Source organism: Seriola lalandi, unplaced genomic scaffold, assembly GCF_002814215.2.
Source record: "Seriola lalandi dorsalis isolate HSWRI2012SDOR001 ecotype SW California unplaced genomic scaffold, Sedor1 jcf7180002054953, whole genome shotgun sequence".
Lineage (NCBI taxonomy): Eukaryota > Metazoa > Chordata > Actinopteri > Carangiformes > Carangidae > Seriola > Seriola lalandi.
The window spans coordinates 1736421-1761889 of NW_019525504.1; the positions used below are offsets into that span (position 1 = coordinate 1736421).

General features: G+C 43.5%; 1 protein-coding gene across 1 annotated transcript in view; it reads left to right on the forward strand.

Annotated features, from left to right (window-relative positions):
• myt1lb (myelin transcription factor 1-like, b) overlaps window positions 1-25469 on the forward strand; it is a 101173-nt gene that overhangs the window by 40256 nt on the left and 35448 nt on the right. Inside the window, exons 4-5 of the mRNA XM_087170558.1 lie at window positions 1604-1637; window positions 23732-24207. Coding sequence (XP_087026684.1) covers window positions 1604-1637; window positions 23732-24207 — 510 coding nt within the window. The remainder of the gene's footprint in view (window positions 1-1603; window positions 1638-23731; window positions 24208-25469) is intronic.

A 25469-nucleotide genomic window follows, 5' to 3' on the forward strand; every position in this document is an offset into this window, starting at 1 on the left:
GGATATTACAGTAAATAGCCCTATCCGACGTGGTCCCATTAAACTACAACAGACACTGAAAAAAAACAGCCGTTACTCAGCCAGCTGCCCTGCCCACTCTCACATGTTTGATGCATCTGAAAAGAGGTGCCCATCAGAGGACTCTCCTGATACATATTTCATCGCCTCTAACTTTAGAAAGATTCTAACATCTCTGACCAAACAAGGAAGAAGGTGCTGACCGTCGCTCTTACATCATGTGGATCAAGCTCTTTGTCAGCCGTGTAGCGACAGTGGCTGCGACCACACGGCCCCCTGTTTGATTGAGTTACAGGCGTCCTCTGCTCGTCGGCCAACGACTGAGCAGATGTGTGAATGGAGGATTGGCACTGAAATCATATTTATGGCTGCTTCCTAAATCATTCCTTCGTTCACTCGGACACAGAAGTGTACACTATACACTCCTCAAATAAAATGGCTAGCAATAAATATGGTGCTTGTTGTAAGTAATTTCAGGCAGTTATCATGTTGAAAATTACAAGCATATGCCAGTTAGAAGACTGAACCCGGAGTTTTATTTTGCAGCAGAAATATTTGTAAGATCAAAACACAACCTCTGTCTTTGTATTTCACCTGTGTGTATTCTTTGTCAGATTTTTACCAGTGTCTTCAATATGAACTATCCAGCCTGTCAACATGTCACATCAATAGGCTACAGATATTTGAATAGAATAAAACTTTATTGACCATCAGGATGGAAAACTGCCTTAATTTAGCCAAAACAGAAAAGCAGCATAAGAACATATAACAAAGTTATAACTGAACAATACACTGAAAAATAAAAGTCAGTTGACATAATATATATATATATATATATATATATATATATATATATATATATGTATGTATGTATTTTTTATTTTTTTTTACATAATTTTCATTTCAATTTTTTATCTTTAAAGTCATCAAATGGATTTTACCCATTTATTTTTGTGTTTTTTAAATTGAAAATACTAATACTAAAATATCAACACAGTACATCGTATTGTATTGAATGCACAGTAAAGTGCCCTGTTTATGAGACACCATATTTTTCCTTTCTTTCTTTTTCCTCAATCATTTGATCACATATAGGAAATAAATTGACAAATTAAAAACTGTATGCTTTAGCCCCCGTATGCAAATACATCCACTAAAAACATATACACACCTGAGTAACACTTGTTCACCAAAAGCTGTTCACATTTGGAAGTATTTTAGACAATGGCAACTTACTATAGAGAAATCGGCTTCTTAAAGAAACATATATTCCATTGTGTATTTTCTATTTATTTAAAGGACAAGATATTTTCTAAAATGAATACACGCAGTAATTTTAGGTTGAGTTCTTCACACAAATACAAGCAAATTTCTGCATTTTACTGAAAGCTTTTCTCTAGTCATTTATTTACTGATAAACCTACATACATTAAGTGCAGCTTCTTATAAAGAAAGCCCATGAATTTAACATGTTCAAGTCTTTCCTATCTCATAATCATCCTCTCTCTCCCTCTCTCTCTCTCCCTCTCTCTCTCTCTCCCTCTCTCTCTCTCTCTCTCTCTCTCTCTCTCTCTCTCTCTCTCAGTGCCTGTGGATCCAGCGTTAACAGAGCTTTTCAGGTCAGTGGGATTCAAAACTTGCACTGCACCGAACACACACACACACACACACACACACACACACACACACACATAAAAGCAACACAAACACCAATGCACAGACAGCTATAAAATAACCAGAGAGTTACATACCTACACTTAAAATTGGCCTGTTGTTGTCTTAGTGCCGAGGTAGAGACAGTCAAACAGCGCCGGGATCAACTGTCACCTTATTACCAACCAGAGACGCTGCTGCCTCGCCTGTGCTGTTTGACGGCTGCCTTCACATTAAAAAAACGACTCACTATTGTGTGCTTTGATGACAGTTCCTCCTCTGTCTCTTCCTCTTGCTTTTCTTCTTCCTCTGCCATGAAGTGATACTTGGGTTATTTCGATTTCTCTCTCTTCATCGCTCCCTCGTAGTGCGAATTTTTCACTTTGTCTCCTTTCTCTTTCTCTGGACATCTTCAATGTCACGAAAGATGATAACAACAGAACAGAAACAACAAGAACCAAATTCTTTCTTCCATCTAGTTAATACAATTCCCCCATATGAAATATTAAATAAGAGGGTTTTCTCCTCTTTTAATGTTCCAACTAGACGAGCTAAATAATTCTGTTTTTGTCTCATGTACTTGATGATATTTAGCATGAGAGCCAATTATCAATTCATTACCCATGCAGCACAACTCTTTCTCCCTGTCTACGCCCACAGCTTTAAAGTTCTTGTTGGGTGAGTTGAGTGGGTGGAAGGTAGAACACAACTTTATTTGAAATTTGAAGCTTTTCTTTGTCCCTAGAAAAGTTTCTTCACAGTATATTTTTAAGAGCTGATGTCTTTTGTAAAACCACAAATGTGTGAGAAAAGCTTGAAGTTAATTAAAAATGCATATTAAAGGATAGTAGCTTTCACACATGCACTGCCACCCTGAAATTATCCAGACGTAACCTGGAGGATGTGAGAACGCAAACGTCCGAAACAGTTGTACCGAACGTGAAGTTGACTTTACCCTGCCAGTTCCCTGGTAGACGTCCGTGCGATGTCTGATTGAGCCCATGTGTGAATAGAGCAGGTCAAAATCCAGAGAATTTACAGTTACTGAGTGGTTGGTGTGTTGATGATGTTTCTGTTATGCAACTGGCGCAAAAACAGAACAACATGAACATCCATAAGTGAAGTAGAAACATAATTCACGCAAAGATGGCGACGAAAATTTCAAACTGCAGCGACACAAAACGTTCAGGGACTTCTGTCGGTGACGGCCGACGCCACAATCAATTTGTGGAACAGAAAGAAACATGGTTGTTTATGACGTAACAAAACTCTGCGATTTCTGTAGTGTAGTTTTTGCATCTCTAAAGATGGACGTTGCCTCTGTGAGGTCACTCACAGGATTCCGAAGAGCGGGTTTGAAGCTCAGAGTCAGCTGCTCCACCGTCGCCATCTTGGCAGTTCCTGACTCCGCCCCTAACTCCCGGCTAATCCAAAAATTAGGGTAGATGTAGAGGGGGGAAGTGTGTGGAGCTTGCCGGTTTGTGGTAAACATACGCTCACCCACCTGTCACTCAAAGAGGCCACACCCTCAAGTCTACATAACTTTAAGTCGTAACAAAATGTAAACAGGTGAGTTATAGAAACAGTTGTCATGAAGGAGGAAATTAGCTCTAGAGACCAAAACAGTTTTTGTACCAGGCTGTAAACATGTTTATTTCTGCTGCTATAGGGACTGACTCACTGTTGGACTCTAGTGGTCGTTAGAGGAACTGCAGCCACTTTCCTGTTGGCTTCATTTTTCAGACCAAGACGTTGCGGCTTGGTGAGAACGCATCTGACACTGACGTCTTCTTGTGTGCTACATGTGTGAAAGAGCAGCTCCAGACAAAGAACAGACCTGATTCTCCTGACATTGTAATTAATTGTTGTCAGTGAGAAAACACTTGATAGCTGTTGGTGTATTTACACAATATACTGGAAGATTTTTTGCTTCACTCCAATCTTAGAGTTGTGTGGAAAAAATACAAGTGGTCATACAGTGTGCTGCTACACACTGTGGCTTTACCTGAATCAGATCAGACTGCACAGCACAGGACAGCACACCTGGACAGCAGCCGCCCCACATGAAACCAGCCTACACGTCAAGTCCCAATTTTTACAGTCCTTTGATCATCATCTGTGGTGGGAAAATATCAGATTTCCACAAAGAAATATAAAGTCCTGGTCGTGATTTCGTTATATTTCCTAGCGCACTGAGGGGCGTCTGCTTCAAAAGTAGTTTGGCCAACTTCACTAACATGTAGCACAGGAGCTGATTCTGTGAAGCATCTGAGAAACCAGGCAGTCGTGCTTCACCGCATCACTCTCCCCTCCATTTCCATTACCCTTCTCTATCATTACAATTTGTTTTGTCGCTACATGATCTTGAGACAAGGCTTTGGTTTATAAAGAATATAGCCTGCGATGTTGTTCAATATTCTGCTCGGGTGTGTTGCTGTTTTAAGAGTGCAGTGACTCGACTGACAAAATGAGGTTGGACTCAGGGGCTTCGCAGCTGATGACTGGACTCATCAGTGTTTAGGGGACGGCCTTTCGTACACTGTGTAAGGACTGAAATGATACATAGTACTAATGTCAACAAAAATAGCTCAAGTTATCCGCCAGCTTCTCTTAAGCATTGGTCTGAATGGAGACCTTCCGCCTGTGTTGTCATGGTTATTGACGAATGTTACACAAGGTGTGACACTGTCTCTTGGGAGGATGAGGAGTGAAGCCCAAAGGATCTAACTAGGGTTCATTAACTCATCCATAGAGTTCCATAGAAAATAGCCATGCACACAGAAGCTACAATCGACATGTTGTTGTTGTTGTTATTATTATTATTATATAATTATTTTCATCATTATTTGCAGAGTGTTGAGTGTAATCTGTTTGGGAATTCAAGGGTGGGAAATTCAGTGTCCTCTATTTGTCTTTGTGAGTTGTTTCTACCCCAGTAATGTGTGAATTTCATTTTGTCCTTGGCTGTGTGTTAGGAGGTGGTTGCAGTTACGATAAGGATTCCTGCCTACCTATATATCAATAAATAATATTCCACCTGGAAGATTACTGCGTAGCCTTTAGCTGATATTCATAGATAGTACAAGGTGTACTCTCCCTCCTCCCTCTCCCCAATCCTTCAACCCCACCCCCCGCCCGCCTTCATTCATTCTCTCCTTTCCCCATGTTCTATCATTCTCACCTCTCTCTCCCTCCCTCTCTCTCTCTCTCCGTCAGTCTGCTGCTGCCTGCAGATAGTAATTAATCAGGGGATCGATGTGAAGCCTATCTCCAGGCCGAGGCGTCTATAATGTCGATAATACTGCTCGATGGCCTCTTTCCCCAGAGAGCTGATAGTCTTCAGGACGAACACGCCTGGGCTGGGTCAGATAGGCTGGTGCTGCCATGCGCGTGTGCATGTTTGTGCATACATGTGTGTGTTAATATGTATATACGCTTCTTAAATGCATCCACACAAACACTTGAATGGCGTCAGGTGAATGAGAGCAAATTACAGTGAGCGACTTGAGTGGGGAGGAGAGGGGATGCAAACTAAATGCAGTGTTTTTAATACTTACTTAGTCAGACTGTGACTATGAGTGGATCATGGTAAAGACAGGTGTGTGATTGTGGTTGTAAAACTGGTGATGGGCCCCATTCTTCCTACATGATAACTGATTAAACTTGATTTATTGTTGAAATAATGACATTAATGTGGATTTTTCAGCTGTTACAATCTGGCTTATGGTAAAATGTTGGCAGAGTCTGTCGAACACAAGTTAGCTGGATCCTGACTTGTTAATCTTAATGATCCATATTTTGTTTTTTAGATACAAATGCCTCAAAAAATGCACCACCACAATAGTGTTGATGTGGTTATGGTGAGATTGCCACAATATAGAAAAAAGAACCTACGCCTGCCAAGAATGTTTGAATTTTAAAAAATTAAAAATTAAAAATTGAATAATTTGAAGAAACAATCATCATCAAATTTTTTCCAATTTTTTATAAAGAAACAATATTGACTGGAGTTCAATTAGTGCAAGAAAATGTGTCTCTTAGACATGAAAATACATAAAATGTTCTTAATAATAATAATACATTTTATTCATAGGCACCTTTCAAGGTAAGATATATCAAATTTACAATAGGAACAGACAGTAATCCAACAAGGCATATATCTATCATCATATTATCTGAAATATATTGGACTTGGCGTATATAGTGGTGAATAAGTAATTTGAGTTACTGTTTCTACAGTTTGTCACCTAGAGACCACTGACAAGTCCTGCTCAGTATAAGAGTAGTGGGAATTGTTTGTGTTTATGTAAAAAGAAATGAATATTGACCGATATTTAAGTCAGTTTCGTAAGCGGTATGTAAATCATTTGGAGGTCTCGACAATATCACATCCAGTGTGGTCCCTCACTCTCCTGGCCTCAGACAGTTTTCAGCGTTTCAGTCTCACAATCTGTCATAGTAATCATAGACCTGCAGGACGGCTGCTGTAATTGAAGTCTACATGTGAGTCGGTGGCACGCGGTGAAGGAGAGCGAGGACATGGAGTCCACACACAGAATGACGTTCACGCCGGGGTCCAGGTTTGATGACATGTTGGAGGAAGCAGTTTAGAGAGAGAGAGCGGCTGCTCTCATGTGTCCGGGCGTGAACGCAGCTCTGTACGCCATGTAGGCAGCCGCAGCAGCAGCAAGTATGAAAGACACGGAAGGTAAAGGCGTCCCTTCAGCTCACAGCATAAACATTCCTCTCCACATCTCCTTTGTCATTTGCATATTTACAGTCTGCAATGCTAATCATGTTTATTGGGGTGTATAAGTACTGCACATGAGCTCAATAGGGTGGGACAGCTTTGTGCCAGAGACTGTATGGTGGAGACACAGGGATAAAAATTGCCCCCAACAACCCCACCCACCCCCCCATTTCTTGAAATAAATGGTTCATCCTGCGGTAATCCAATTTCAAAAGACAAAAAGAGCCGTCTTACATAACTAGGACAGCACAGGCTTTTGCTAATTATGGTGTTAATGCAGAGTGAAAAATTCCCCCGATTTAAACAAAGGCCAAGATTTGTGAAGATATTTTTATGTTGTTGAGTGTTTGTGTAGTTGAGCAAGTGCAGTTCTTACAGTATCACATCATAAACCCACATTGAATCTATAATTATGTGAGGAGATGGATGTCTGGCTTACAAGAACAAGGTATTTGTTCATTTAACGGCATGTATCAGAAAAAAAAATTGTAGGGAAAATTACACGCCATGTAAAAGCTATCAATATGTAAAGATTTTCAAGGTGCATGTCTCAGTGCCTAAGGCTGGCTCACAGAGGTAAACTATTCACTCCCTTATTTGCATTAATCAAAAAAAAAAAAAAAAAAAAAAAGAAGAAAATTCCAAGGAAACCAAATCCAGATTTGCACGATTTCACCTTGAGCACATAGATTTTATTGTCAGTTCCGGTGTGCTTCAGCACTGAAGTGTTGAGAACAGTTAAGTAAGGTGGATAACTGCTAAAGCCCCTCATTTTTCCCCTGTCAGATTTCTGCTTCCATACAAAAGACATAAGGTTGTCCTCTGTCGCGGACCGGCTGAATGAGGGAGGCGGGCAGTCGTGGCTTTAATTGCCGGTGTCAGAGCTGAAACATGGCCGAACAGGAAATGATCAAGTTAATGAAACCTTTTAATTATTCAACATAATTGTGGAACGTGATGAGCGTGTCGGTGAATCCCTGGCCTGGCTGTTCACACAGGGTGTCTCTCAAACACACACACACACACACACACACACACACACACACACACACACACACACACACACACACACGCGCGCTATCCCTCTCTTCTTCCCTCTCGCATTCCCTTTGTCTCACCCTCATGTGAACACTTGCTTTCCTATGGTGCTCTCCCTCGTCCTTATTACCCACCATTCTCTTCAGTGATAGACGGAGTGAGATCAGTCTGTGTTATAATTACTTGCCCTCGTCTCCTCGGGGTCGTTACTCCTCCACCTCAGCCTGTATGCCCACTGGCCTGAGCCCCTGCAGCCATTCTGCACATCACTTCAGGGCTGACAGGCACTGGCATATTGATCTGAGAGCTGGAGAGCACAAGAATGAAATTTCTTTCATTCTCCATCACTGTCTCTTTGTCTAATACTACACACATACCCACACATTTGCCCACTGTGCACGTCGGATAATTAAAGACGACTAAAACAAACATGAGGATATCAGTTCATCAGCACGCCTGAGACTCCTTCTGTGGTTGCTCCTTTCTTCCTTCCTTCCTTCCTCCACTCTCTTGATATTCCTCCTCTCCTCTCCTTCCTGCCACTTTTCAGTTCCCCTTTCTCTCCTAAACACCCTTTCCCTTCCTTCCTCCTTTCCTTCCTTCCTTCCTCTTTCTCTCTCCCCCTCCCTTCTCTCTCGTCTGTCTCTGGCAGAGCTAATTCCCTCTTCAGATGGTGCAGCTCTCATTTGCATACTTATCAAAGTGTTTGGACTATCCGACAGAAGCTGTAGGAAGGTGGGGTCATTAATATGTTAATTAGCCTCCCCCCCTCTTCCTTTTTCCCCCCTCGTCTTTAGACGGCAGCACACCATCCATATCCTCCACCTCTCTCGCTTCACACGCAGCCTTTGAATGTTTGAATACCCTCAGAGGCCCTGCAAATGCCATAAGACTCTGTAGACATCCACACTTGGGGGTTAGGGTTGTTTCACAGAAGGTGTGTGTTTGCATATGTGTGTGCAATGTAAGCTACAGCTACTGTACAAGTCTACGGTCATGGATTAAAGTCACTTATACCTACGTTCATAGGACAGTCCAGAGCCATAACATGATCTGGTTGCACAGCCGACCGTTTGCTAAATGTCTCCCCAGAATAGATACTGGCCAATCACAGCCTGAGCAGCTGTAACTAAGAACAACAGATGCCTGTTGTCAAGCCGTGGATTTCTTTGTTCGCCACCGGAGCGTCGTAAGAGCAATTTTTTCTTACCTTTCCAAAAACCAAAAACATAACAGAACACAAAGGTGAGGAATGGACTATACACTAAACACGGCTCTAATGTAAACGTCAGTCGTTTAGCACACATGCTGCGTCTGTCCTGTGTCTCCGGAACAGTATCAGACAAACCCAGATTTTTAATGTAAAACTGCTTTATTTAGTATTTTACCAGACTTAATCACGGGTCCGTTTGTTGCCCCAGCTTTTGTCAATGGGACACGGCCTCGTCCACCAAAATGACAGACATGATAGATACAGCGGCTGATAGTCAACCTAGCCTCCAGAGACAAAAGCCTCCTGTGGCTGCAAGTGGGCAGTAAAGTACAAGATTTAAGGAAAGATATCGCGCCCACTTTGTTATCGTTCTAAATGATGTCTGTTTGTAGCTTTAACCGGTCGAGCACTGGTTAACTTTGCGTCTTTACGTCCTGTCCCCACTGCTCTATATATAGATAAAGTCTTATTTCACAACCTTCAACACAGCACAGTTAATAGTCAAAGACTTAATCTGTATAGCGCACAGGACACTGTTCCCATGTCAGTCAACGTAACGTGATTACAATAACTGCCATACGTAAAGGTTGCAGGGTCAACAGTTAAGTCACTCAGCTGAAGGAGAGGGACATCTCTTTAATTCTGACTTATCTGCTCATGAGCAAAGGTTAATGGGTCGGTCATGTGTTGGCTATGGTCATGCTCTAACAAGGCTTGGTTGGCAGCGTATTGCAGATTAGTCAGCGTTGATGCAGGTGACTGTCTGAGGGTTTACAGCAAGCAACGGTGGCTGACATTAATTGAAAACGGCAAGGGGAAGTTATAAGCAATTGGTGCAAGGCATCTTGGGAAGTGATGTCTTTGATTGAGGTTGTTCTGTGGTTTGCTGATTGCTGAAAACTTTGTGGTTTGAGTCTGTATGGGAAGTCCACAGAATCCGGACGTTCATTCAGTAATGTGTGGACAAACAGAGGGGAGTGGATCCTGGAATGAAAGAGAAACATGAAAATAAATCAACATTTGTCTGTAGGACAGAAACGTAACCAGGGACTCAAGTGTTTTCCAAAGTAGGTTTCAATAATTTAACCCGGAGAGTGAAGGCAGAGGAACTGTTACAACATTCCCGTGCACAACTTTTGATTTTGAGCTTTTCAAGGACGGTAACAAATAGGAATTCAAACAGCTACCTCACTGCACATGTTTATGTTAAGTAGACTTTCTTTCATTCTCTTGCTTTCACCTCTACTGTTGTCTCCCCTCTGTTTGTCACCGTGCCTCTGCCTGCACACCAAGGGGTGGCTCTCTGGATTACTATTATGTCTGGTGGATAGAATGAATCTAGACGAGGGCCGCAGTTTATTATCATCGGCCATTTACATAAATTGGAGATAAACAGTGTGATTTTTCCAGCAGGAGACAACATAGAACACCAACACTTGTTTTGTATACGCCCCATCTGGAGAACGGTTTACCTTTTTCCGTCCTTCCCTGTGGGTGAGATTGGACAGAACAGAGGTAGGGCAGGTGAAGGTGGTGTAACAGAGTAGAGCAGGGTGTAATAATGATGGAAAAGCAGGATAGAAGAGGAGTGTTTTTAAAATCATGAAAAAATATAAGCATAAGAAACAGGGCGGAGGAATGATAAAAGAAGTAAAGAAGAAGGCCAAGAGATTAGACAAGACAAAAGGTGAGATGAGGAGAGCCCTCACCTTGTTCTGAGCAACAATAAAAGCTTCACAAATCTACTTGGCCTTGCCTCTGAATACATATTTCTCTCTGTGCCAAACTGAAAGGGCGTTCAATTCAACCCACACAGGGCAGACTTAATAATTACTCTCACTTTGAACGCAATTTCCTGGCTGGGGGAAATGATTGACAGATTGTATCCATGGTGTCAGAGGGCCAGCCACGCCCCTCCTGACTAAGGCAGAAATTAGAGAACAGCAGGAGCTAAATTACACCTTAGCAGAGACCTCTGGCAAGAGGAGAGGAAGGGAGGCATGATGAATGAGAAAAGGATCAGAACAGAAAGGTAGAGGGTGAGTCGCGTGGGAGCATGGAGATGATTGGAGGAATAGCTGGGAAATGCATTTGTAGCACACACAAGCACATGCATGCACAGATGCTGGAAGACACACAAACACACACACACTGAGGTAATGGGTCTGCAGTACTATTGGAGTGCAAAGGGAGAGACACTTAAATGCCATCTCTACAGCTGGGATGCTATTTACTCCCTCACATACACACACACACACACACACACACACACACACAGAGTCATCTCCACTCTCTCTATGTCATGCTCTCAAAGCACTCAGACTGATATGAGAGCAGCAAGCAACCAGCAGAGTGGCACAATGAGTCTCAGGGTATCTACGGTGGAGGAGCTCAACAACAGCAGGAAGTGGGCAAAGAGAGTAACAGATCATTGGTTTGTACACATTGTAAAGCAAAAAAAGTAAGTGATGGACAACATCCACTGTGGTCTCACTATAAAACACCTGTTTTCTTATCAATCCATATTTGGTCTTAAAGGAGCTATTTGTAAATTTTGCTATTGTTACATAGCTAACGTTAGCATTAACAGCTGTTTACTCACCAGTCTAGAATAAATGTTGCAAGTTCATTATCAAATGTTAACTCCTGTTTTACTTCTATTTCTATCATTTCGACTTCCCTCTTCTAATGAAGTTAGCTCTGGCCCAGTTGGACTGCTTGTCACTTTCCGATACCGAGTCGCTGTAGTGTTCAGTCTGCCTTGAAGAAGTACCGCTGCTCAGAGGACGGATTATAATCTCCTGTATTGTAAATGCAACAATGGCAGAAGCTCTCAGAAAGACTGGTCAGTAAACAGCTGTTAACGCGTATGTTAGCTATGTAGCCAAAGCAACAAATGCAAGGGAAAGACCATCTGTAAATAAAAATGGACGTAGCCTCTGTGACGTCACCCACAGGTTTCCAAAGAGCAGTTTTGAAGCTCAGAGTGAGCTGCTCTTTATCGTCGTCTTGGCAGCGCCTGACTCCGCCAGACTTTCTGATAATCCATAATGGGCAAATAGCTATAGAGATTAAAACCATTTTTTGGACCAGGCTGTAAACATGTTTATTTCTGCTGTAAAGTCTATGGAGACTGACTCACTGTTGGAGCCAGACTCTAGTGGTCATTAGAGGAACTGCAGCTTTTCAGTTGGGTTCTTTTTTGGGTAAACACCAAAATCAACAATCAACTGGTCCAACTTACAAGCGCTGTGTGTGTATCTACACCCTGGTGTTATATCTTATTCCTCTGCGCCATGTTTCTCAATTGTTCGAAAAACTATTATAACACACCTATGAGCTATTAGTTTATTTATTTATATAGAACATGTGTAAATATTGAAAACTAAAGCTCCACTAAAACCAATACTTCATTTAGTTAAGTTTACATTATGTCATTCACAGATATTTTTCTCACTTTCTGACTTATTTAGAGAAAAAACAATATATCAAGATTGAATAGAAGAATATAGTAAATGACTTGTTAATGGAGATAGGGATATTCTTTTCAGTATAGGGCGTTGCTGCCTGCTGGGGCCAAACTACTTGTGGCTGCTGTCTGATGGTCCATTAAGTGTCTGCTGCTAAGACCGATGGTGTACTGTAGGCTTACCTCTGTCTGGGCAAAGTGCTGCCAGCCTGGCTTCAAGGGCCCTCGACTGGAGCAGAGCCTTCAGAACAGGCTCTTCACCTGGAGAGAGAAGGGGGAGAGAGGCAAAGGGCAACACACACACACACACACACACACACACACACACACACACACACATTCACACACACATTCACACCTACATAGGCTCACTTAATGCGCGCTGACACAAATGTAGACATACACACACACACACACGTATCCTAAGCCCTCACACACACACAACCTACTTCACATGTAGAGCAGCATTCCCAGCTGAGTGCCTCTCTCCAACCTGGCAATTTCAGCGGAAAGAGAATCCAGCTAAAGTACACAGGGCGTCATGCTGATTTCACAACAGGGGGGTTGAATGGCAGAATGGCCTCACTACAGCCCTCATTACTGATCCAGCAATATCCGACTCATCTATTTCAGTAGCACTCCATCATTCGCAGTAGTGTGTGCATATACAGATGGAGCTAGTTTGCAGGTTTTTACATTCTTGCTCCAGAAGTGTTGGATTGTTTCTGTAAATACAATTTATTTAATGCAGGGAGAATTTAGAGTGGACAGACCTCTACACTCACCTCCAGTGAGTGATGAAATACACAGACACACATGCACAGATAGAGTTTATACATAGAAACACTATGTACAAACTAATACACACAACACCATCTGACAGTGATGTTTTGGGTGACATTTAGTTTCTAGGTTGCACAAGATGCTCCCATAAATGAATCATGAGTAAATCTGTGAGGTGTGAATAATAGATGGGAGGAGAGGTAAAAAACAAAGGAGTGCTGTTATTATTTGTTAATAAGACACTCTGGAGCATCACTAACTAGATCTCATTACCACAATACACGCAGGCATGCATACACACAAACACCCACAGCCACACACACACACACACACACTTTCTCCCACCCACATGCGCAAACACGTTATGCACGCAGGCCACATGCCAAACACATGCAGAAATCTCTCATCCTGCATGACTATTTTTACCTGTGAAGCCTGTCGTTGCCTAGCGCTCTGTAATTACATCCCACACTCCACCAACGAATGATTAGAAGCAATGATGGATGGGTTAACACTGTCACCTAAGGATGCCTCGGTGCAAAGCTAATTACGCGACCATACATGTGTCATGCGCCTGATACATGTGATAGCCCTCTCAGCCTCCTGCCATAACTGTAGAACAAGTGTGATAAAGGTGGACGACGTGTCTCCTGTTAATCATCAGATAAGACATGATGAAGTAACTCCGCCGTTGATTAATAGATCTTTGTAGTTCAGCTGCGTCTTAAATATGGACGAACAGAATTATACTTGGCTTCCACATGGCGTTTAAAGGTCCTATATTTTACAGTTTTCTGGATTTTTATTTGAAGTTTTGAGTTTACATAAGAAGATATATTTGTGATTTTAAGGACCAAATCCATCCCAATATAGTGGTAGTTTGGATTATTTGATGTTGATTTTTGCTCAACCATTAAACTACTGTATGACTACGCACAAGCAACCCACGGCGCACACGGTATTACTCCGCAGATCAGCTGTTTGAGTCAGGCAGAGCTAAGCGTAGGTGAGCTTGTGCGTAGGAATACGGTAGTTCAAAGGTTGTAGTAAATCTACTGCAGGTAATACACTGACTGACGAAAGATAAGTACCTCACACAACCCCACGTCAAATAACCCGAACCATTACTTTAAGATGTCCTCTCTCAGGCTTCTCTCTGGAGCTCTAGCTCTAACTCCCTGAGCCTCTCTTCCTGATTGGCTGACTGTTTTGTGCGTGACACTGGGCCGCGCCAACCACAGGTAATGGATTGTAGCTTACTCAACGGTAAATGCAAATGGCGATGGTCAGTTGGCACTGAAATGAGGCGATTCGGTTGAATTTGGACTAAAATGTGTCAGTTATACAGAAAAAAAAAAGTAATCTATTACTATCCTTGGGAAGGCTGTACGATGGTTGTCTGTCTTTTAGCTTGCTAACTCAGCTATGGAATGATTGGTTGGTGTTGTGTTGTTAATAAAGTTTAAACAACAACAAAAACAAAAGGTTGGCCGGTGGGTCCAGATGAGCCGGGCTGGGGGCGTGGTGTAGGGTGGGGACTGTATGGATGTGACATCATGGTTTCTGTGAGGATTGAACGTTTCGATACTTTCACAGTATTTATAGCGCACCTAGCCCTCATCAAAAAACGAATCTCACTCTCTACGATATGGGACCTTTAACGTCTTAAACATTTTTCAAACATTTTATCAATTCTTCCTTAGAAAAAACAACTTTTTCCCTCTGCAATGAAAAATATCTTTTGTTGTAATTTTGCTTGTTTAGCAGTGTTGTGTCTATGTATTCCACCTAAAATCAATGCCCTGATTTCATCATTATCCCCCACGAAATCACTGTCAACAACATGCTGAGCTTTTCATTTATTACTATAGACTTTGTGGAAGATTTATGAATGTTCTTTTGACTGCTACAAAAGAGAGGACTATGGATTTTCTGTTGTGTATGGCAGGAAAGTTGTATAGACTTTGTTGCTCTGCATAGACAATCTTGGTGTTATTTTGCTCAGGAGATGAAGTGTGCTTGTTTGTTCATACGTGCAAGTGCCTGTGTGTGTATGTGTTTGCCTGTGTGAGAGTGTGTGTGTGTGTGCAGACACGGATGTGAGGGGTTGCGTTTATGATTGCCACGACTACAGCTGGGGCTGTGGGCTGAGTAATTGCCTGTCTTGGTAGGGAGAGTGTGGTAGCGAGCTAAAAGTCAAGTGCTCTCTTCCTGCTGTAGACCTCATTTGGATTCCACATAGCTAGCTAGCAAGCTAACGCCAGCCCTGGGCCTGTATTATTCATAGCTTGACAGATAGCTCTCACTAAAAGCATTGGAACTGGGCCAGGTGGTGATGGAGCGACAGGGGGAAGCGGCACCACCGCACCTCACTCTCTGCCTGGCAGAGAGGAGAGGAGAGGAGAGGAGAGGAGAGAGGATATAAGTAAAGGATATGGAAATTGAAGATAGGACGCAGCAGGCAGATGAGCAGTTCTAAGAGAAACAGGAAAATGTGTAAGTGGAATAGGAAAAGGAAGTAGGGATATAGAGATGAAGAGACCTGAAGAGGTGAAGAGGGGGCAGAGGGTGAAGGAAGAAATCAGACAGAATTATCAGAAGGCCGTACGAAGTTAAAGAACAGTGTGACTACAAGACATTAAAGCATAGCTTATATTATAACAGAGATAGAGGATGAGTGCGCAAACCACAAAAGGGTGAAAATGGAGAGAAGGCAGGAGCAGAAGCGCAGAGCGAGTGAGTGAGTGAGTGAGTGAGTGAGTGAGTGAGCGAGCGAGTGAGCGAGTGAGTGAGTGAGTGAGTGAACCATTTCAAACAGAGAGAGAAAGAGGCCTGGAAAAAGAAGAAGAGAACAAGCAGCCATCCACCCCCGCCAAGCTCAGCAACCCCTCTGCTTCCATGTGCAGAACCAGATAAGGTCGCATTAATCAAAATCTGCCACTTCCCCTTCCAAAAAAACACCGTCTATGCCATCAGCCCCCCTCTGTGAAGTATCTGTCACCGAAACGGAAATTTCCATATTTAATGGGAAAGCTTTATATCACCAAAAAGGCAGTGTGGGCTGAGGGTGAAAAGAACAGAGTTGGTTGGATCTGTCAGCTCTGTCATTAGCTTATACACTTTAGACTGCGTACGGGAGCCTTGAGGTTCATTTCAGTTTGGCTCTGACACATTTGTTATCGTTACAGGAGTGTGATGAGGCCGGACAGAGATCGGTTCCTGTCTTTTACAACCGCAATCACAAGTGTAATAAACGTGTAGTATAACAGTACGACATTGTCTCTCCTGCATCGCAGTCTCTTTCTAGCACATAGATTAATAGTACTTTTCTCCTGCTGCATATTCTGTCCCCACATTAACCTCTAATGCAACTTAAAACACACCTTGAAAGCACTTCAGAGCCACGGCCACCAAATTTACAGTGGCATGTACATGTGACTTCTTTTGTCATGACTTCCTCTATGTTTATTTTTTCCCTTTGTAATTTTTTCTCCCTTATTTACCTCCTGTGCATATTATGACAAGCCTGAAAACTACCTCTCTGACATTACCCGGTGTCAGATAAACAGGTGGTGTTTACGCTTTTTTTTTCATTCTCCTCTTTTTTCCTCTTCTTTTTTTTTATTTTTTATAACTGCCTCCCTGAGGAAAGACATCAAAGGGAATAACAGATCATGTGCAGTGAGTGCAGAGCGTGCCAGGGGAACGTGGGCATGAAGGAGGAGGGGTGAGGGGTGGGTGAAGGGGCGGGCAGCTGCTCAGGGGCAGCTCCAGGCCGGGCACATCCTGACCTCTAACCCCTGAGCCCCCACTAGCTCTCCAGCGTCCCGTCCCCCCCACCACCACCACCACAACCACCACCACCACCACCTCCGGCCAGCCCTCCCCTCAGAGCAGCTGCCAACTAAATTACATCAGTGTCAAAAAGCCCTCCTCCTGCGCTGAGGAGATGGAGTCTGGTAAACATGACACAGAGCGGGGATCACAATGCAACGCACCGAAAGCAGGCACTTTATTCTCTGTGCCAGAAACACAGTAAAGGATAAGGCGTATGGTTATTGTTATTGTCAACAAATCTCATGAAAAGTCCAAAACCAACCGACCAACCATGCGTTAGTGTGTCTTTATGTTCCCTCTTGGTCTGTGGCTCTTAGTCAAGACTTAAATCTTCAAAAAACGGCTCATGAATATATATATTTATGTTCAGAAAAGGCAAAATAATTCTATAAAACAGCTGGGTGCTCTAGTTTTTATGAAAACTACGTACCCAGCTGTTTTTATGAAACCTACAATAACCAACTATTTTACAGAATTGTTTTGTTGGTACTGTGGTGCACACAGCTCCCCCTGGAGACACAAAAGTGTCTATACAACCTTTTTCTCTTATTTCCTGTAAACAAATCAGTGGAGTTACTATTTTAAAAATCAATAAAACGATTAAATGTCTCATATAGTATAAAGGTAGATGTCCATGTGTTGTTTGATTTTAAAGCAGGTCTAGGTTCTATATTAATACTGTGAAAGTATCAAAGCCTCAGTCCACAGAGAAATGCTCACAGCCTGTATTCAGAAACTGAGCCTTAAAACCAGCTGTCAGGACTTCTGTAACTTTGTGATGTCACAACAAAGCAGTCACCGCTCTCAGCCATGCCCTAAGCCCCGCCCATCTGGACCCACCATCCAACCTTGCAGGATTTGGTTTTGACCTGAAATCTACTAAATTTTTATTGGATCACTCAGAAAACAGTCGGCCAATCAGAAGAGAGGCTCAGAGCCTCAGAGACCTTTAAGTTAATTGAAGCGTCTTAAATTGAACATTGAATGAAATTGTAATGGGCATTTTTCATCGTTTTTTTTCCACATTTTATATGACAAATGGTTAATCAATTAATTGAGAAAAATAACTGGTAAAATAGTCAATAATGACAATAATCAATCGTTGCATCCATAGTTTAGATCCACATTCCAGCCATGTAAGTGATTTTCAGCATCATAGTGAGTTAATACACTAACAATCGGTGTAAGAAGCAAAGTCACTGTCAGTCTAATTCATTCACATCAGTTCATTTCTACCAGCTCATCCAAATAAACAACTACTGTGACAGCCTCCACTGTGGCTTGTTTAAACAAGCTAGAGGAAGGAATCTCTTTTCCAAAATGGCCACTGGGCTAGGAGCTAACTAGCTGGCCTCTGTGTGTGTGTGTGTGTGTGTGTGTGTGTGTGTGTGTGTGTCTCTCTGAGTCTGGGTGATTGATTGAAGTCATTACGCTGGTAGAGAGACTCTTTACCTGGCTAATCCAGGAGTGAATTTAGCTGCAGGATGACAGATAGCCGCATTACACCCCCAGAGTGTGCTGTCCGATGAGCTCCCCTGCTCGGGACCTCCACTAGGAAATTAGGCAGAATAGCTTGTATGATACACATATCAATAATCTGCCAGATCTATCTTAAAACCCCCAACCTCCATGTTAGATTTAATGTGAGGAGTCTGGAGACACAAATGCTTAAGAATTAGTATTTTGTATGTTAAAATTATATAATACACACTTATCGTAAGGCACTTTTTTTGCCTTTTTTTTCCACCTTTGCAGAAATGGAGTCAGAATACACCACAATAGATTTTGTTATATATATATGTATATGTATATATACATATACATATGTATATATGTGTATATATGTATGTATATATGTATATATATGTATATATGTATATATATTTCGGTTATTAAATTATCGGTTATTAAATTAGTTGCTGATTAACTTTCTCTCCAATGTCCAATGGAGTAGTGGTTTCAGATGGTTTCTACACCTGATTTCAAAATAAAGTTACTCCATCTTTCGTATCAGAATGCACAGAAGTGTTTTGGTTCGTCTGGTGCAGCAGTGAGAACAAAATAACCGTCTATCAGAGCGGCCCTTACCTCTCAGCTCCTCCTCACAGTCCCCACTCCAGCCCCACGATGGGGACAGGAAGGCACATAAACAATCTGTGAGGAGGTGGTTTTCCCCCAAGCATGAGGTGTTGTAGTTGTGGCAGATACGGACAAAAGGAGCTCAACGGGGGCAGCTGAGACCTTGGATAGTCTCAGGGAGCGAGGATAAAATGTCGGACGATGTTGCTCAGTGTGTATGAGTGGTTGCCAGCAGCTGTACTGTATCTCAGCCACGTTTGAGGATGCGGGAGCTCCCAAGGCTCTCGCTGGGGCTCGGGATAAAGACTGACAGTAGGGTATCAGGACACAGGCAGTGGCATGGATGAAAAACAAGGGCAAGAGTTAACAGCAAGAGTCAATGCAATGCAAGGGGCAGAGTATTTGACTAAAGTTGAGGCTGGATTTATCAGCTCAAGGCCACAAATGGGCAACAACAGGCTTATTGAACCAGTGAACTGAGCAGCATGTTTGTTGGGTTCTGAGCTAAGATGCCTCTTAGCTACTTCACCGCTACACTCGCTGTCTACAACATACAACCATTGTATTGTCAGGGAATGGGGGGGGGGTTGTGTGTGAAGCTGGATGGTGGTGCTTTGTTCAAACATGTAACCAAACATGAAAAGACTGTACTTAAATGTCACGTTTATTGTTAAGACTTCAGCGTAAATTCCAAGTGGACATGTAATTTCTGCACATGGGTTTCAGTAACGCTGAGGATTATTTCAACACGGCAGCTATGAAGTAATATTGTATGAGTTTTAGGACAAACTGACAGTCACTCCGTTGTGTGTGTGTGTGCGTATGTTAGTGTGTGCGCGTGTGCGTATGTGTGTGTGTGTGTGTGTGTGTGTGTGAATGAGCCATAGCAGCTGATATGCGAGCTGGAGCCTGAGCCGCCAGAAAACGCCCCAAATTGCAGCGTCTGCCATGCGCTGAGCCTCCTGCACCAAGACACTGTCTTTTGTTCTCCCCTGCTAGCAGGAGAAGCCTGACAGCTCTGAAATGATCCTCTCTGCTCTCACACACACACACGCACACACACACACACGCACACGCACATGCGCGCACACACATTCACACACAATACATTTCTCCTTTTCTTTTATAAGTCCTCTACCATATATTTCCCAATTTTCTTAGCACATATTGTACACACACATATGCAAACACGCACAAAAGCATACACTCCCCCGTCTGTCTCACTCCTATAGCCTCTATTTTTCCCTCCCCACCTCTCATTTTCTCTCCCTGTCTGTCTATCTCTCTCATTTTTCCTCACTGTCTGACTGTGAGGATGGCGAATCCCTCATGGATTTCTGCAGGGTATCACCATGGAGACGGGGCTCTGCCACACGTGTCTATAGATCCTCCTACTGGATAGGGGGCACAGCCAGAGGTGGTGCATTCCCTCCATCTCAAGTCTGCTCTGCAGGGAGAGAAAGAGAGACAACAATGAGCTAAGGTTGTGTGTGTGTGTGTGTGTGTGTGTGTGTGTGTGTGTGTGTGTGTGTGTGTGTGTGTGTGTGAGAGTGTGTGAGAGAGAGAGATAGGAGAAAATGCGTAAAGAGGTTGAAAGTGAAGTAAATTGGTGTGAGAAAAGAACAAAAGTAATGTATACTCAATGATATATATGGAGGAGGTGGAGAAAGTGGAAAGGAAAAGGAGCAGGTGAGGTTATGATGGGTGAGAACAAAGAGGGAGAGATATGAGGTGAGAATGTTGGGTGACAGGAGGAGATGACGAGAGAGCGAGAGAGAGAGAGCGAGCGAGAGAGGAGGCAGAGGAAAAGGCAACAGCAGCCTCATCCTGGTGTCAGGGAGACAAATAGTGTGTGATGCTAATGACTGGCTAAAGCTTTTGCCCCTGCTGCGAACAGCCGCTAATATGACTGCTAATAAAGGCACCGTGGAACGTTGTCGCATTCCAGCAGTCGCTCAACTGTCGCCCAAAATTAGCCAAACGGGAGCTTTCCTTCTCCTGCCGCTCCACTCTCCTGCCTCACATTAATGCTCCAGAAATGGGGCCCTCTCTGTAACGTTTCCAGAAGGTTTTTTTTTTTTCTTCTTCCTGCATTAAAGGGCCACTTGTTCACACTGTAAAAGAATTTGTTCCATCTTATAATGCCGAGGATGCCCACTCCATAAAATATGAAGTAGTCTTTTTGTGATCTGAAGCTCTTTTCTTTTTTGATTGCTACCTCTCATGCCGCGCACTCCTCTTGAAGGATTTTGTGATGCTGCCAGGGGACGAAGCAAAAGAGTAACTTAACAGTGGAGCTGCATTTTTTCTCATCTCCTTCCTTTCCCTGCACAATTCCTGCAGAATTTCTTTCTCTTTTTTTTTTTTTTTTTTTTTTAGCTTTAAATGCCACCTAATTATTTCCGGAATTTTAATTGCCAAGCGCAGTGAGTGGGATGCGGAGCCTGTGATGACGAATGTTGTAGCCAAGGTCACACAGCGACAGAGCTAGGGAACGTGGGATGGCGGAGCCGCGGAGGCTTCCTGTGGCTTAGTCATCATGGGGCTTATAGGAGCGTCGGGGCAAACACACCTCTCACAGTGTCACAACAACCTGACAGCTCAGGGACGGGAGGACACCTGAGACCAAAGTTATTCTGCATGCAACGCCTCTTAACACCAGCGTGATTAAAAGTCATTTACATAGGAGAAGCTCTGCGGTCGCTTTAACTGAGCAGGAGCTTTCAAACAGATTTTTTACGGCACTGTAGGTGGTACTTTTAGCGTAGTCAAGTTTTTTTTTTTTTTTTAAAGCATGTTCGCCCTCTATCTATCATAGGCCTCTTTGTTTGTACGGTCCTGACCCAAAATAATGAAGTGCACTTGACTCCTTTTGAACATACAATGGAAAAATACACAGCCAAGTATTTATTATTTGTTATCTATTAGCTGATGTTGCAGAGCAATTACAGCAACTCAACAACCATTTTTCAGAGCGACTCAGGTGTAGTCGCATTAATACCTGTCAGCCAGTGAGCTACGCGGCGGCTTAACGCACGACAGCGAAAGACTACCTTAAGGCCGCTTTCTTGTTACAATAAAGGAGGGGAAGGCAGAACGAGAAGACGGAGAGAGGAGAAGAGTGGTGAGGGGCTGCGTCTCTCTGCCTTTTCCCACACCACTTTTCCCTCTCCCTCTCTTTCCATCCCTGCTGCCCCTCCCTCTCCTTCTTCCCACTCACCTATCCTCTCCTCTCCTGCCAGCCCGCCTGCATTGGCAGCTGCTAACCTGCTGGGACCGGCCCTTGATTTATTTGGAGAGGGCCCTGGAACGGAGGGGCCAGGATGAGTGGCATTTTAATGTGCTTTTGAGATGTTTGGTCACAAGCATTATTGATCACAGTGCCGCAGCACACCCCCCCCCCCCCAACCCCCCCCCCCCCCCCAACCCCTTCCACTGTCCCGCAGACCCTCACACTGCCCTGGGGGAGAGGTCTGGCTGTCAGGCAGGGAATGAGTTTCCATGTGGGCTTAGATTAATGAAATGAGGCCCCTGGTTGCAGGGGGTGCAGGGGGTCAGACCATTAAGGAATCCTTGGGCTTGGCGAGATTGAGCCTGCCAGGTGACTGGACCCTGACTGACTGATGGACGTGCAGGACTGAGGAGAGAGCGAGAGAGAGGGGAGAGGGGAGGATAGATAGGATATTGGCCTGTGGGACACACTGACATGAAAAACAGAGAAAAAGAAGGAACAGAAATGGGTTTCTAAGACTGCAGTCCTCCATCCTGCAACAGACCATTAGCACCTAACCACTGCGATAAGCCTTTTCCATAGTCGCTCCACCACAAAAGCAGCACACATTGACTAACAACAACCATTTTCTTACTCTCACACACACAGCCTTGTGCCATTCATTCACATCAGGTCTTACTCTAAGTAGCGTGGAGCTGGGGAAATGTCCAGAGGTTGTAAAAATAGGAGCCAGGGATATTTCACAGCTGAGTGAACATGCCCAAAGCGTGTTTAGCTCTCTTACACTGGAGCCTGGACAGAGAGTTTATTTGATGGCCAAAACACTCAGCAGAACTCATCATGAGTCCGACTGTGTGGGTGCCTTTGTTCAAACGTGCCACATACGTGTGAACGGCTACAACACACACACACACACACACACACAATACACATAAACGCACAAACAGCAGCACACGTTTTTAAAGTCACACACTCCCACTGCAAGGAGGGGTGGGGGGCCCAGGTAGCAGCTCGGAGGCTCTCAGAGGTTTGATGAGTGAAATGGATTAAGCCCCTGTGATCAATAGCCTGAGCGAATACACAGATTATCAGATTATCAGATTAGGATCTGTCCCCCTGCTGCCGAGGGGAGCCAGAGAATACATTAAAACCCGAGGTGCTTTAATCAGGCTACAGGTTGTCTTCTCTCCCTCGCAGACAGCTCCAGACTGGCTGTTGTTGTTTTTTCGCTGCACTTGGTTTCACGTCAGAATGAGGGCGTATCAGTCTGGAGCGAAGCGTTCGCAGAGAACGCACAGCGAAGAGAATAAATTGATGTTACCTGGTTACCTGAATATGAATGAATGTCAAAGTAATTCCTCTGCTTCAAAGATACTGATTTTACCCCTTGCAGTTGTTGTCTAGAAGAAATTGAGCATTTTATGTTAATTGCTCGATAGTTAATGAGCACATGTCTAATTAAGGTCGGTTAAGCAAAGTTTCATATTTTTCCCAGAAGAAGAATTCAGGAGCCGTTGCCCCTTGTTCTTTGTTGTCTTCCTTTCAAATGTAGTTTGTAAACCACAGAACTTTACAGAGGCCTGGGTGCAAATATGTGTTAGCATATATGGCTAGGTGAGGCTAACAGCTAATGGTTGTTCTCTTATCTCTCCTCTGCAGTGTGTATGGCTGCCCTCTGGCCAAGAAGAGAAAGAGTCTAGACAGACAAACCCTGGAAACCTCCCCCAAGAGGAGCACCTACCTAGACGACATGGACAACTCCACGATGGAGGAGTGCTACGAGACCGACGGGACCGAAGAGATGGACGACCGGGAGGAAGAGGAGGAGGAAGGAGCCGTGGAGGAGGAGGAGGAAGAGGGAGAAGTGGAGGAGGAAGAGGAGGTGGAAGGCTACATGGACTACAACATGGAGCAAATGGAGCATGAAGATGGGGAGGTGGAGAGAGGCGATGCAGAGGGGGAGGAGGAGGACGAGGACGAAGAAGAGGATGTAGAGGTGGAGCAGGAGGAGGAGGAGGAGGGTGATGATGAGAGGGTGGACGAGGCGGAGGAGGAGGAGGAGGAGGAAGAAGCGGTAGAGGAAGTGGACTATGAAGAGGGAGAGGAGGAGGAAGGAGAGCAGGGTCAAGGGCAAGGTGAGAACACGTTCCCATCATCACGCTGGATGAGACAATATGGACAAATGTTTTAAACAACCTTCAAAGGAATAGTTCAGCATTTTAGGAACTCCGCTTATTCGCTTTCAGAGCAATGAGAAGATCATACCGAGGATGAAGAAGCCAGTTAGCTTAGCGCAAACACCGCTAACAAAGGGGAAACATCCAGCCTGTCTCTGTTGGAACGTAGCAAAGTCCACCTACCAGTATCTAACGCGGCACATCCATTTTTACGGGGAGGGGTCATGTGTCAGACTATTTCTTGGCTGGGCAACAGTAACATCCTGGAGTCTCCACTGGTTGCTTGGCAACTGTCAGCTGAGCCAAGAAATACTTGGGCCCAGAACCTCCTCTAAAACAGCAAATTGTTGTTTTTACACTTCATTTTTTTTTTTTTTTTACAAACAAGATTTCATGTTGATTAGCGAGCTGTGGAGGTGCTGGTAGACGTGGTCTGTTACCATCAGACAGAGCCGGGCTAGCTGCTGAGGTAGGCTAACTGGCTGCTGGCTGTAGCTTCATACAGACATGAGAGTGATGTCATCTTCACATCCAACTCTCCGCCATAAAGCGAATAAATGTTGAACTATTCCTTTAGAGATTCTCTATATATTTTAAAATATTACCATTATTTTTCATGCTCCATTTGCATACCTGTGGTTTAGCCTTTATTTCTATATTTTATAAATTAGATAAAGTAGTTTAGGTAAGTTGGACGTGATGTTCAAACACAGACTGTTTTGCATTAGAATGAGAGGAAAGATCTGAATCCAGCATGGCTGAAACCATACAGTGGATTATTCCTGTATCAACTCATTTTGAAAGACAGACTCTTGTGCTGCTGCTGAAGTCTGAAGCCACTAGAAGCTGGAGGAGCTGAGCTCTGGCACCAAATTACTTGTTTGCTCATTTCTCTCTTTTTCAGAGAGCTCTTTTTAAAAAAATATTTACGCCTTTTTTCTAATTACGGAAAATTTATCTAAATTGATGACTAACATCAGCGTGGTTCCCCTTTGCAATTATTTCCCACTGAAAAGTTTTAACCTTCCTCATAAGACACAGGAAAAAGGCTGCCAACAAGCCAATCATTTTTGATATCAGAAGATATTAGAAGTCGGAAGTTGCTGGTCCCTTGATATATTTTAATCTTATAAATATTAGAGCTGTTGACATGAAACGTGTTACAAAAATACCACCTAGTTTTGTGAAACTCCTGCCCCATATGTCCCCCCAACCCCCCC